Source organism: Heloderma suspectum, chromosome 4 (genome assembly GCF_057233095.1).
Source record: "Heloderma suspectum isolate Gila_16-S chromosome 4, 16-S_ref, whole genome shotgun sequence".
In the NCBI taxonomy this organism is placed as follows: domain Eukaryota; kingdom Metazoa; phylum Chordata; class Lepidosauria; order Squamata; family Helodermatidae; genus Heloderma; species Heloderma suspectum.
In genome coordinates this window covers 309,515,971-309,530,265 of record NC_139461.1, presented here as the reverse complement: position 1 = coordinate 309,530,265, position 14,295 = coordinate 309,515,971, and the positions used below count along the sequence as shown (strand labels likewise).

Here is a 14,295-nt window from a genome sequence, read left to right as displayed (position 1 = left end):
CCTAGATGGATCAGTAGTCCAAGTCAGCATGAAGCAGCTTCATGTATTCTGGTGCTGACCTTCCCCCAACCCCCAAGACCCTGCCTACCAACTATGATCAGAAGCTGTGTGTCCCACCTCCATCAAAAGTACTTTCTGGGCTGTTGCACCCAGAGGATGCAGACCTCTGTGGCCTGGGAGATCCAACTTGCCCCTTCTCTGTTAATATTTTGAAGCTTTTTGTTAGTTTGTTTCAGCAGTTCTTTAGGGCTCCTTCACACCGTGCTTTTATGCTGCGATTGAGATTCCTCCTTCACAGAAGTTTGTAGGCTCTTTACATGAAGCAGTGATCATCCCAGGCATCTCCTGCACTAAATGCCCTTTGTTCCATTTTTAAATAGGTCGCAGATCGTGAGCTATCAAATTACCCCATTGTGTTCCGCTTCAGTTTCCTCCGTGAAAAGAGTTAAAGCGGCAAACAGAGGAGCGAGATCAATGAAAGATAATGGAAGACTCAGATAAGGGGGGGAAGGGGAGTGTGTGTAAAGGGAGTCAGTTGTGATCCCACATTTAAAATGGAAGCAGAAAGGCCTGTTTTAAATGCAGGATTTTAGGCTGGTGTAGAGATGCCTTTAGTCTGCCATCTCTTTGACCTCTCTTTTTTCACTCCATATAGAAAATGACTTCATAGTCCTTATATTTTAAGCTGCTTGTGGCTGACGTCGTTGTTTTGGCTCTTAAATTGCCAGGAGCATTTAAAATTTTGATAGACTGGTGTGTATTTTTTACTATGTCAGCCACCGTGAATACTTCATTTGAGATGAGAAGGCAAGATACCAACTCTCAAATAAATGAATGACATTTCTTTGCAGATAGTGAAACGAATATATTCATCATAGTTGCAGTGGTTTGCACACTCCTGGTTCTGCTGGTGATTGCGGTCATCTACTTCATCCATGCGAGGCACAGCAAAGGTAAATAGAATCTTTGCTGCATCTGTGCTGTCAGAGACAGCGGGGGGGGGGGGGTGTCCCTGCACAAGCTGCCACAAGTTGCACAGTTTCAGTGGTTCCAAAAGTACCTGACTCAATCAGACCTATTTCCCAGTCATTTGTAGAAGGCCCTTGTGGAGGGACCAGTACATATAATTGAAACACCTCTACAGGATCCCCACTAGGTAGTGAGCTTGCCAGTGGTCGCTCATGCTTCCATGGGTGATCCCTTCCCAGGCAGTCCCCTAATGGCCTGAATGTGGCCGTTGGCTCTGTCTCTAGGCTCCTTGAAGCAAATTGCTGGATCATATATTTCCTATGCAAAACAGTGCTGGTTTTCTTTTGAAAGTGTTGACAACAAGATCAGGGTCAGAGTCACAGGTGGGCATGGCTGGGCACCAGGGGCCCACTGGCAAGATCCCCCTGGGCTTGCTCCTCCTCTCCACTGTTGCATCCTGCTTGTTCACCTGCCTCTCTCTCTGGCCCAGACAAGTGGGGTGGGGAGAAGGGGGGGGCAGCAGATGCTAGAGTTGTGCACAAATGGCCTCTTGTAATTTTATTTTATTTTATGTATTTATTACATTTATATCCCACCTTTCTTCCATTGTGGAATTCAAGGCGGCTACATGTGGTTCCCAGGGGGTCTCCCCTCCAAGCACTGACCAGACCCAGACCTGCTTAGCTTCAGCACGGTGGCTGCCTCATGTGCCTTCAGACCATGCCCTGGGACCAGGGCATTTTGTGGGCAGAGAAATTGGAGGGACAATTTCACCCAGTTTCTCCAGGGGGAGGAGAAATTTTAAAACCAATAAAAGAACAGCGGCACCAATTGAATTCCCAATGTGTTTTGACACTGGTCTTTATCAAGGGAATTACAAACTCTTAAGAGGTTTTTCTGAAGGATTCCCTCTCCCTTGCATCTTCCAAAGAAGACTGAAAAGTAGTCTATCTTTAGAATATTTTTCAGTCTTCTTTGGAAGAAGCAAGGGAGAGGGAATCCTCCAGAAAAATCTCTTAAGAGTTTGTAATTCCCTTGATAAAAACGAGGCGGAGAAATTCTCCAGCAGTTTCTCACAGGTGGGGCTCACCGTTGGCAGGGGTTGCAGCACAGCATCTTTCTTTTTTCCCTAAGGGTTTTGTGTTTTTTGTACCACAGCTGCCAGTCAAAACAGCATCACCTGTGTTTATTTATTATTTATTTATGTATTACATTTATATCCCGCTATTTTTCCTCTTTAAGAAACCCAAGGCGGCGTACATAATCCTCCTCCTCTCCATTTTATCCTCACAACAACAACCCTGTGAGGTGGGTTGGGCTGAGAGTCTGTGACTGGCCCAAAGTCACCCAGTGAGCTTCCATGGCTGAGTGGGGACTAGAACCTGGATTTCCTGGCTCCCAGTCCAACACTCTCACCACTACACCACACTGGCTCTCTGTGTTGGCAGCCTGGCCCCCATTTTGCATCCCCGAAAACACTGGTGTGAGGGGCCCATGTTGTATTGCACTCCAGGGAAGGGGTGGAGCAAGACCTGTGCCGAAATCTGTCCTCCAATTTCCTGAAAGTTTTCTTCCCCCCTGAAAGAGGCCTCCGTTGTTCACCCTCATTTTCAGGGTGTTTTATAATTTATTTTTGTGGTGAGTTTGAGCTCACCTGACCACTGCAAGGCAGCTAAGGGTGCTGTGTATGGTGTTTTTTTTCCTTTCTATTACACATCTCTCCATTTCTGTGCAGCCCCCCAGGCTGCCTGCACTTCCTGACCTGAAAAAGCCCTATGGGAGGAATTACGTCATGATGCCTTCCCTTGAGCATTAACTGAGATGCAGGAATGCTGGTGGGAGATATTTGAAGGATGAACAACCCTTGCAGAACCTGTGGTGTTGTAGAGTTATACAAGGGTTGCTTAGCTATCAAATAACAACTGCCTCCTGGATTCACACAGCACAACCACCCCTGGTCCAGGGTTGCGTAGTCACAGCATCTCCTCAGGGGTTAATTGACCCGCAGTGGGCTGCCATGCTGTCCGAACCAGGTCATGTAGAGGCAACATCTGTGTCTGTGGTGGAATTGCTTGATGCCCAGGAAAAATGATATTCCAACTAATGTGGTGTGTTGTTTCTTTCTTCCTCTGCAGGTAAAGACCCCACATCTGTAAGGTGAGCTTGGGTTACTGCTTTGATCAGAAAACTGGTTGACGAGAGAAGCAGCACAGTAGAAAGCAGGGGTGGGGGACCTCTTTCAGCCGAGGGGGCCGAATTCCATTTCTGAGAAGTTCTCGGGGGCCGCATTCCAGTGGTGGGTGGGGCCAAAGGCAAAAAGAGGTGGGGCAAAAATCCCCCAAATACTAGTATATTTTGGCTTAAAACTTTTACAAATTTCTGGAGAAAAAGGCTATCAGGGACTACTAGTCCTGATGCGCTACCTCCAGAACCAGAGGCAGTGAGCGTATGTACACCAGTTGCTGGGGAACATGGGTGGGAGGATGCTGTGGCACTCATGTCCTGCTTGTGGGTTTCCTGTAGACAACTGATTAGCCACCATGTGAACAGAATGCTGGACTAGATGGACCCTTGGTCTGATCCAGCAGGGCTCTTCTGATGTTCTGATGTTCTTAGCTAAGCCTTAAGAGAGGCATTTCTTAAGAGAGAAACTGTGGGGTCCTCCAGGGCACCATCCTGTCCCCAGTGTTATTTAATATCTGTATGCAGTCGTTGGGAGCGGTCATCAGGACATTTGGGGCAAGATGCCACCAGTGTGCTGATGACATCTAGCTCTACTTCTCTGTGACCTCTGAATTGGGAGAGGCCGTGCATGTTCTGAAACGGTGCCTGGATGCCATTATGGCTTGGATCAGAGCCAATAAACTGAAGCTGAATCCCAATAAGACAGAGACCTTATAGGCTGGCAGTTCCCAGGTCTGGGAATTGGGGTGTTTGCCTGCTCTGGATGGGGTTGCACTCCCACTGAAGGAGCAGGTATGTAGTGTTGGGGGTGCTCCTGGATCCATCTCTGTTTGTTACTTTTATGATTGTATTCGTCTGTCATGGTATTAGCTGCCTTGAATTTTCCTACAAATATAGAGAATAAAGGTGCAATCCTATGCGTGTTTAGACATTAAAAAAAAAGCCCACAACTCCCAGCATGCCCCAGCCAGTATAGCTGGGAGTTGTGGGCCTTTTTTCTGTCTAAACATACATAGGATTGCACGCTAAATATTTTACTCCAAGCCCAACTGGAAAATAAATGTTTCATTCTAAACCCAACATGTTGTGGCCTGTTTTTATTTTGGTGCCTTCTTCAGGGGCTACAAAAACAAGCAATGTGTTAAATCAAAACTTTTATACAAAACAATCAGAAAAACAGAAGATATAAATTTGTACATATTGCATTAAAACGTGTATTTACTTACCCTTATTAAAACTGCCTACAGAGATCTCTGGTAGATATATCACCAAACCAAGATGATTACTGAAGGCAGCAGATTATAAACATCATTCTCCAGCAGGTGCTACCAATTTCTCGGAGATTAGAAGTCAGGGATCACTGTGTGTTGACTAACTTCACAGCGAAACTCAAGGGATCCAGAATGTAAAAATATTGAACTCGTTCAAGTCTTCTGCCGTACCCAGATAATTATTTGTTCCTCTTGAACATGAAGGATGGAGAGTCTCTGAAGAGGCAGCTGTCTCCCTCTCATGGCAATTGCTCAGAGTTAAAAACAGGCAGAAACCTTCCCACCAGTTATTCCGTGACTTAACCATTGTAATCTGGAAAACGACCCTCAGAGCATGCATTTTCCCCAAAAGCACGATCTTTGGATGCAGTTGATCTCTGGACTAAGAGCTTTTCTACTCGAGGCTTTTATTGTGCACTTGTGATTCCTCACTCACGGTAGTTTGTGGGTCTTTTACACAACGTCGTCATCCTCCAGGGCTTCTCCTGTGCTTCTAGTGTTTTGTTTTCTAATAAGGAAAGTCTGTTATGTCTCTGAATGGCAGCATGAAACCTCGTGTATTTGCACAATTTCGCTATACCACATCACCACCTGGTGGTTGTGTAATGGAACATATAGGAAGGCAGAGAAACAAAACCCCCAGAAAAAACAAGTGTAGAGGAGCCAATCTTAATTCCACAAAGAATCCAGAAGCCTTGGTAAAGGTATGAGTTAAAAGCCTCGTGTAGAAAAGCCCTGAATGCCCGTGGTTTGATTCTCATTTGCACCCCTGCCTCTGCAGACAGCATGGTGGGGTTTGAAGCCCATATGGCTTCTTGAAACCAAGGGTTTTGGGAAACCCTCTTGAGAGGGCAAAAGGGCTGAGTAACAAGGGTGAGTTGTCATGATCACACATTCCCTTTACGGAGCCAAGAGTTCTTGGCTCCGTAAAGCATAACAGGCAGGCAGGCAGGCAGTGCCAAAACATTTTTAAAAGGGGCATGTGATGTTAGGTTTACTTTTACTTTCTGGTAACTTGGTTTTGTGCATTTCTTTTGTCCATTCTTTAGGCTACATGAATCTGAGAAGGCTTCTGGGGGGACAAATCAGGTATGTCCTGCTCAATTTCATAGGATACTAAGTAGAGGTAACCATTGAAGAATTTGTTTACCCTGTCAGGAATACCCACTTTTGTAGATTCACCTTCATTCTCAGTCACCCATATTTTATGCACAGGGGACACGTAAGGTGCAATAACCATAATAACCCATTTCCCATGATCTTGGGCCCCACCCAGCAGTTTAAAGAAAACTCTGAACTGCTCCCCTGTCCCTGCATGCTCATGTTGTTGTCCAAATAGCCACTATGTATGAAATAAATGTAAAAGCTGCCTTATACTGCGTCAGACCGTTGGTCCTTCGAACCCAGCATTTACTGTGCATGGCAACAGTTCTCCAAGAGCGCGTTCAGATGTCGTTCCCAGCTCTGCTCCCTGATATCCTTACAATGGAGGTGGCAGGGATTGAATTTTTAAGTGGTCCCCTCCAGATATGTTGGACTACAACTCCCTCCGTCTACAACCCAGACTTCTGAGACTTTGTTAGTTCTTTTATGTCAGTTTTCCCTAACCTGATGCCTTCCAGATGTGTTGGACTACAACTCCTATAATGCCCCAGCCAGCTATGCTGACTGGGGCATTATGGGAGTTGTAGCCCAGCACATCTGGAGATGCCAAGTTGAGGAAGAGTGTTTTATACTTCCCCCTCCTTAACAATAGGGGCTAGAAGCATGCTTTCATTTATGATCAAGTCTTCCTTCTGATTGTAACAAATGTAGAGAGGAGTATGGAAGAAGGGTTGCCCTTTGAGATGAGACTGCTGGCTATGAGATTTTTGTTTCTTCCCTCCACAAAATAATATCACAAAACATCGCTTGCTTATGAAAAGGCCCAGCTGCGTCGCTGTCCCCGCGTGGTTTATTTTTAGAGGTTTTCTTTTGTGTGGCGCAATTGTGCGATTTCGCTGAGCAAACTGAGCTCCCCCCACCCTGTGCAGGGCTGTTTTTCTTACAGCCCTCGTAGCCACTCACGTCTGTACACAGCTGTCACTAGAACTGGGAAGATGTCATTCCTTTGGGACAATAGTGGAGTGATGTGTGACTTCGTCTAGGCTGCCAAGAGCCCCATATGATGATCCCACCGCTGTGTGTGTGGAATTATTCTGAATTCACACCACCTTTCCCCAATATCACCAGCAAGCTTTCTTTTATTATCCTTTGGGCCACTATTCCATAAACAACCGGTCACATGGTCAAATTGTTCCTGGGCTGTACCATTTCAGTCCGCAGGTGTGGAGGGGATCAATTTCTTCAGTGTTGGGGAAGAAGTCTTTGCACCTAGAAAACTAGCTTGATAGGGGGAAGGCCACACTAGAACGTCATTCCCTTGACACCTGGATTTCTTCATTATCTTTACGTTTTTATTTAGTCGCTCATGAAGAAAATGTATATTCACACAGCCATCCTGTTAGTTTTGTTTGTTTTTAAACATTCAAGGCAGCTTACAACATACAAATTTAGAATGCTCAACATATTAAAAACTGGAAAAGAAAAACTAAGAGACAGGGACAGCAGATAAAACTTCATGAAAGAAAAATCCTGTGGGAGTGAAATAAAGTACTATACATGCATGGTGCATAATGCAGCCCCAAGGAGCTTACAAGGTAAATTTCAAATGTCCATAGGGGAGACAGCAGAGGAAAGGGAGGGAGAAGGGGAAGAAGATGCTGCACATCAAAAGCCCCAGGTGGGAGTAGCCCAGTTTTCTCATTCAGCTCTAGTAACATAACTGGAAGGGAGTTAATAGAGTACCAGCTGCTTTATGCTGTTTCCTCCCTCCTCAACTCCGGACAGCCAATTCTGCCTGCCCCAAGCCACATCCTCTCTCAGAATCTTCCTTGCCCACTTACCCCCAAGAGAACAGACACCCGTGCCACACTTCACAAGTGACTCTGTGCACCATTATTTGTGCACGGCAATTGATCTTGAGGTTGAGATGCGTCATACCAGTTGTTGGGGAGCAGCAGTGATGGGGGAGTTCCTGCTGGTGGACTTTCTGGAGGCATTTGTGAGATCCTGGAGCTGGGTAACTCAGCCTTCCCCAGCCTGGTGCCCTCCAGAACTCAAACGCTGTAATTGGATAGCTCATAATCTCCAAATCTATTTAAAAATGGAATAAAGGTCATTTAGTGCGGGAGACGCCCTGGAGGTTGACAGCGTCATCTAAAGGACCCGCAAACTTCTGTGAGTAACCAATCTCAATAGCAGGATAAAAGCTCCGTGAGAAGAAGCCCATGCTGACTGGGAATGATGGGAGTTGTAGTCCAACACATCTGGAAGGCACCAGGTTGGGAAAGGCTGAGCTGGATGGATACTTGGTCTGATTTGGTAGGACTTCGCATGTTCTCTGACTCTCTTTTTCCTCACCTTTCTTTCTTCTCACTCAGGACCCTGACCCCAACAACGTCACATATGCAGACCTAAACTTTGACAAGGCCTCCAAGAAGAGCCCCCGCCAGGTGGTGGAAATCAGCCAGCAGTCTGAATATGCCAGCATCCAGACGGGCAAGCCAGCTGCCAACGACGACAATGTCACCTATGCAGATTTGGACATGGTGCACCTGAGCAAAGCGCCCAAGAGACCTGCCCCACAGCCAGAGGAGGCCGGTTCGGAATACGCCAGCGTGCAGGTGCAGAGCAAGTGATCTCTGGCTGCCGTCGCTGGCTGTCTGTGGCTTGCCAGCCCTCATGCGGGGTTGTCCGAGACCTCCTTGCTGGGCTGCGATCCTCAGCCTTGCCCTCATGCTGAGTCTCAGTGGCGTTGCCATGGGATTTGCCTGCCAAGGGGTGGTTCCTGCAGCTTCTTTGAGTGGAACCTAATGTATGTAGCCAAGGTCAAGGAGGAAACGAATTGGTGCTACACACAAATTGCATCCTGGTATTTGGGCTAGTTCATTGTGCCTCTTCCTCCCCCATTAACCCAGTGGATGGGAGAGGCCTAGACCAACTAAGGATCTAACACAGCTTGTATCACTGGAACAAGAACGATCTTCTTTTAATTCATCAATACACCACACGGAGCGAGAGATGCACAATGGCAAGCTGTCACTTCTTCGGGCAGGTGGCCCATTATCTTTGGCACTTCCTGCTGAAAGCCTTCTCTCCACTTCCTTTCAGGATGACAGAAGTCTTCTCAGAGGCCACCTTCAGGCTCCTTCTTCATGGGGGCAAACTCCGTTGGCAGCCCCAGCTAGCCCTGTGGCATGGAAAGAAGCTATTGGACATGATCCACATCAAGGCTCTTGATTAGACTTGGTGAAATGTGGGGGAAAGGAATGCCCACTTTCCCAGGCTCCCTGGGAGGTGGAAGCTGCTTTCTTCACCAAGATGGTGTCTTTTTCACTTTGTATTGCTATAATCCACAGACATGTTTCTCTCCCACCCACCCCCGACAATACGTCTCGGGACAGTGCCTCTTTGAGATATAGCAACTTGTTCTAGGCCCACATTTCCCTATTTCCATCTCACCTAGCCCTGGGGCCTCTCTCTGGCAAAGCCAAATCTGTAGAAAGTCTTTTGACATGTCCATCTCCTTTTTCTTTTCTTTTTTAATCTCCTTTTTATTCACCCCTAAGTGTTTCTAGTGTTGTAGGGGACCTTGGACACATGTTACAGCCTCTGTGACAGGCTTAAGCCTTGGAAAATTAGGGACCATGTTGAGGAATCTTGCCAGTTCCTGCACCTTCCATTGTCCTCTTCATTTCCCTCCAGACACCCTCCCAAATCTGGTTAAATGGGGCAGTAACCTTAGCAACAAAACTAAGGCCTGGTGAGTAGAACCATAGAATCATAGAATAGTAAGGTTGGAAGGGGCCTATAAGACCATCGAGTCCAACCCCTGCAGAATGCAGGAATCCAAGTCAAAGCTTCCCTGACAGATGGCTGTCCAGCCTCGTCCTGAATGCCTCCAGTGTGGGAGAGCCCAACACCTCCCTAGGACATTGGTTCCACTGTCGTATTGCTCTAACAGTCAGGAAGTTTTTCCTGATGTTCAGCTGGAATCTGGCTTCCTGCAACTTGAGCCCATTATTCCATGTCCTGCATTCTGGGATGATCGAGAAGCGATCCTGGCCGCCTTCTCTGTGACAGCCTTTCAAGCACTTGAAGAGCGCTATCCTATCTCCCCTTGGTCGTCTCTTCTCAAGGCTAAACATGCCCACTTCTTTCAGTCTCTCCTCATAGGGCTTTGTTTCCAGTCCCCTGATCATCCTCGTTGCCCTCCTCTGAACCCTCTCCAGTTTGTCTGCATCCTTCTTAAAGTGTGGTGCCTAGAACTGGACACAGTACTCCAGATGAGGCCAAACCAGTGCTGAGTAGAGGGGATTCTGTGTGTCTGTGTGTGTGTGTGTACACGCGCACGCCTATGTGCGTGTGCGTGTGTATGTATGCATTCTTGGAAGGTGGTTCTCTCCCCTCAATTGTCAAACACAAGGCGGCTTATGTGATCACAGAAGAACGTGTTTCCAAGGCCAGTATAGTTATCCAACCTAGCACATCCACTCATGTCCATCCTCCACAGTTGCACCATAACATCTTCATGCAGGGAAGCTTCACCTCCTGACCTGCTACTCTGTTAAGGCTCCATCACAGTTTGTTGTATTTTTGTACGTGTGGTAGCCATTTTGTTTTGTTTTTTACATGGCTCTCAAATGTGCAGTAACCCAAGGAAACCGAGTGGCCCAGGACCAGACAGAGCTGTGCTTGCAGCCACAGGGATTAACTATGAATTACTTTAGGGCAATGACTGTGAGGGGAAGATGCAAGGGGCTCTGTGGACACAGCAGGCCTGATGTCCCATTTGTCACCTGCTTAGGGAGGCAGCTCTGCTGAAAGGGGAAACTTCTCCACACCGGGCCAGAAAAATAGGCAGCCCACTGCACCTTGACTTCGCCCCTTCTGGGAGCCCAGATCATTCCCCTTCCATATAACACACACACACACACACACACACACACTCATGCCAAGGGGATCAGTCCACCCTTTCAGTATTTCCATCTTGGCCAAATCCATGGAGTTTGTCTCCTCCCCCTGTGGTCTTGCCCATTTTTCATCCCAGCTGTGAGAAGTGGGGGGAGACCACTGGAGAAAAGAATAGCACCTCTCTGCCCATAGGAGGGGGGGTGGTAGGGCTCCCCCAAGAGATGCTGTCGAACCACCTGTGTTGACTGTCCAGCATTATAACTGTTTACTCCTTTTAGAACTAAAAAATACCAATATTCGTGTATGTTCTTTGTAAGTGGATGTAGTACTGTGTACTTAGCACTAGTGTGAAAAGCACAAAAGTAAAGCAAGGAATAGAGTGCCGGGGAGGAAATCAGCTCTAAACTGTCTTTTCCCCGTGACTGAGACATCATAAACAACCCTCTGCGTCTCCTGCTGCCGGTAACCAAAATTCCTCCTCTTGTTGTTGTTGTTTTTATTTTTTTGCGGCTCTGTGTTCCTTTTTTATTATTATTATTATTATGCAGTTTAGAGACTAACTGGCATTTTGCATAAAAGGAAGTAGGGAAGCAAGAATGAGTGGACTTGCAGAAGTGTTGTCTTCCAAATCCTCTACCACCAATCTTCTGCCCACAACGTAGTTCCATCTTTCACCCAAGGAGGTTTCAAGATCCAGAATGAAGATAATCAAAACTCAGGAGGTTTTACCTGGTAAAACCTTAAGGGGGGTTGTGATCCACTTGGAAGATGGAGAACAATTCTCAGTTATTATTTCCATGTATTATAGGTCTATTAACATCCTGCTCCTCTTTCCAGAATGGCATATCCATGATGGCATTCTTGAGACACAGCAGCAACTCCTCCTTGGGACTCTAAATTAATAGAGTGAGGGAAAAGATTTGGGGTCATTGATGATGTTGCATTCCCTTGTTAACATTTTAAAAAACTGTCACTAGGGAAGACATCCATGTTCCTAATATGAGAAAGGGAAGACCTGAGTATGCATTATGTAGATACGGTCCTGGAACTTTTGCAAGATGTAGGCTCCTCATGGTGACATCTTGCCCTCCTGATGTTACAAGGACAACTTCCTTCAGCCACTTCCCCCTGGCTACTTCCCTACACCATGTTTTTAAAATATGAATAGGGAAGTATAGTGTTGAGACAGTCATCAGGGCCAAGCCAGATGTTGTAACAGGCCAGCCCAAAATGGCAACCACATATCTTCTTCCTTCCTGCTCCTATATAATGTCTCATCCAACTTAGCCATGGATGTTCTGCAGTTCCTCACCCCCTCCCACACACATACACACACACTCTCCACATCATTGGCTGAAGAGAAAATGCAGATCTTCATGACGTTGGTACACTTGTAAGCTTATTAGATGTTACGCAGGGAGAGAAGGAAGTCAACCTGTTGGTGCCTTTTGACCACCACAGCTGTGTGTCTATCTTGACATGTACTTTGGCAAGGCAGGAATTTAATACCAGCTGCTCAGTTCCTTAATTTCTACATGCCCCATCACTACCCTTTCTCCTCTTCAGTGGTGTTGATGCATGGAAGCACAATGGTACCATTGCTTGGAAGAGAATTCCAAAGCTTTAACTGGTCAGAGCCAGCCCAGAGTGAAGGAGTGGGAGACCACCCTATATAGCCACTTGCCCCTGGTTTTTCAGGGAGGAATATGGGACCAGGAAGAAAAAAAATACATGAAGCAGTTGGGATATATTTGTTGTGGCTCAAAAAATAAAATAGGTGATTGTTCGTATGAATTGCACCTTAAGTTTTGTTTTTTTGTTTTGATTTCCGCTTGCAAGATATTTTTGTAATAAAACATTAAAAGTTCTGCAACATCCATGTCTCTGTGTGAGTGACGATAGCAGAGCTGACTTTGGACAAGTTAGCCTGCTAGGCAAAATATCAAATGTCGCCTTTTCCTTTGCAGGAAAAACAGAAAGCTAGAACTCAAGGAGGCTTCAGTTTTGACAGTCCCACCCAAATATTTGAAGGCAGCAATTTATATATGAAAATAGCTTGTGTTGCAAAAATCTGTGCATGCATGAATCAATAATTATCAAAAGATGCAATCTACAATTACACAGAACTGTTATTATGGATGGAAAGTCCAATTCCAGTTTGTTCTTCATTCTGAAGGAGAACAATCATTCTAATTATTATTGTGTGGACTTCAGCTACAGCTGTTTAGAGCACAGTGTAATCATTTGACTATCAGCCATTGCTATCATGGGACAGACAGAAGATTGGATTGGAGCTCTTTAGTTCACCAGCCACACAAAAAATGTGATTTTGACTTGAGTCTTCCTGAAATGCACACGTACAAACAGCTTTATGTAACTATGGATTGCATCTGTCTGCATAATTACTGGCTTATGAGCTGATTTTGCAATACAGGTTATTTCCATATTTTATTATTTATACAGTGCCAACAATATAGATGATAACTTCATGGCATCAGTGAGACAAAGACAGGTCCCTGCCTCAAGGAGCCTGCCGTCTAAATTGTGACAGTAGGCAAACAAGATGCAGGGAAGGCAGAGAAGCGAGAGTGGCGGGATGAACATGAGCAGATGCAGTTTTGCGTGCTTACATTTTGTTGTGAATGGAGAATGGAGGTGAATCAAGAACTTGATGGAAAAGATGGGTCTTGAGGGAGGGGGGAGAGGCGGTGACACCATGGAGATATCCTGGATAGGCCTCCAAGAATAAGCAAGGGACTATGGTGGCATCATTCAAGAGAGCAAGAATGGCTCTGGGTGCCGACCAGCTATCAAATTGAATCTTTTGGCAGAGCTCTTCTATTCACTGGGGCACAGTGGCTCTTGAACTGGTGAGCAGAGATCTGTCCTATGTCCTCCACCACTTCTGGCCAAAGGAGGGAACTGCAAGGGGATCAGCCACACCCACCAAGGAAGTCTCCTGCTCCCAATAGGCAAGAGCAGATGATACTTGCCTGACCCCTATAAAAGCCCCTAGTTCCGCTTGTTTTCTAGTCTAAGCTGCTAAGAGGACTGTTCTTCCTGGCTACAGATGGCCGCCATCCTATCTTTACAGGAGCTGGGCCTGACATGGAAGTGGTTCAGTGCATTCACCCACTTTGCCCTAGAAATATCTCAAGCCTAGTGTCTGTGGGTTTCCTTCCTCAGTCAAAGGTTTTTGGGAAAGAGAGTTTAAAGAACTGAAAGAACTTCAGGAACTATGATTGCTGCAATAAATAACTTGTGACTCGGCAACCTCACATTCTGCTTCCAAGGAAGAAAAGTGAGCAATGCCAACAGGACTTTCTGAAATCATGCCTGATGTTTTCCACACCTGGAATTCTGAAGGACTTGAATTCCATGAACCTTAAGAACATAAGAAGAGCCCTGCTGGATCAGACCAAGGGCTCATCTAGTCCAGCATTCTCTTCACACAGTGACCAACCAGCTGTCGACTGAGAACCCGCAAGCAGGGCATAAGCCCAACAGCACCCACCCACCCATGTTCCCCAGCAACTGGTGTACACAGGCTCACTGCCTCTGGTACTGGAGGTAGCACATAGCCATCAGGACTAGTAGCTATCGATAGCCTTTTCCTCCAGGAATTTGTCCAACCCCCTTTTAAAGCCATCCAAATTTGTGGCCATCATCACTACATCCTGCAGTAGCAAATTCCATAGTCTATGTGCTGTGTGGAGAGGTCCTTCCTTTTATCTGTCCTGAATCTCCCACCAATCAGCTTCATAGGATGACCCTGGGTGCTAGTATTTTGAGAGAGGGAGAAATATGTCCCCCTATCCACATTCTCCACACCATGTCTAATTTTGTAGACCTCTAT

General features: G+C 46.2%; 1 protein-coding gene across 1 annotated transcript in view; it reads left to right on the top strand.

Annotated features, from left to right (window-relative positions):
* The window catches only part of LOC146349007 (tyrosine-protein phosphatase non-receptor type substrate 1-like), a 106,820-nt gene extending 94,510 nt beyond the window's left edge, over positions 1-12,310 (top strand). Inside the window, exons 6-9 of the mRNA XM_084854501.1 lie at positions 852-953; positions 3,105-3,126; positions 5,474-5,513; positions 7,907-12,310. Of these exons, the coding sequence (XP_084710627.1) occupies positions 852-953; positions 3,105-3,126; positions 5,474-5,513; positions 7,907-8,164 (422 nt within the window). The 3' untranslated portion in view covers positions 8,165-12,310. The remainder of the gene's footprint in view (positions 1-851; positions 954-3,104; positions 3,127-5,473; positions 5,514-7,906) is intronic.
* Positions 12,311-14,295: the final 1,985 nt, after the last annotated feature.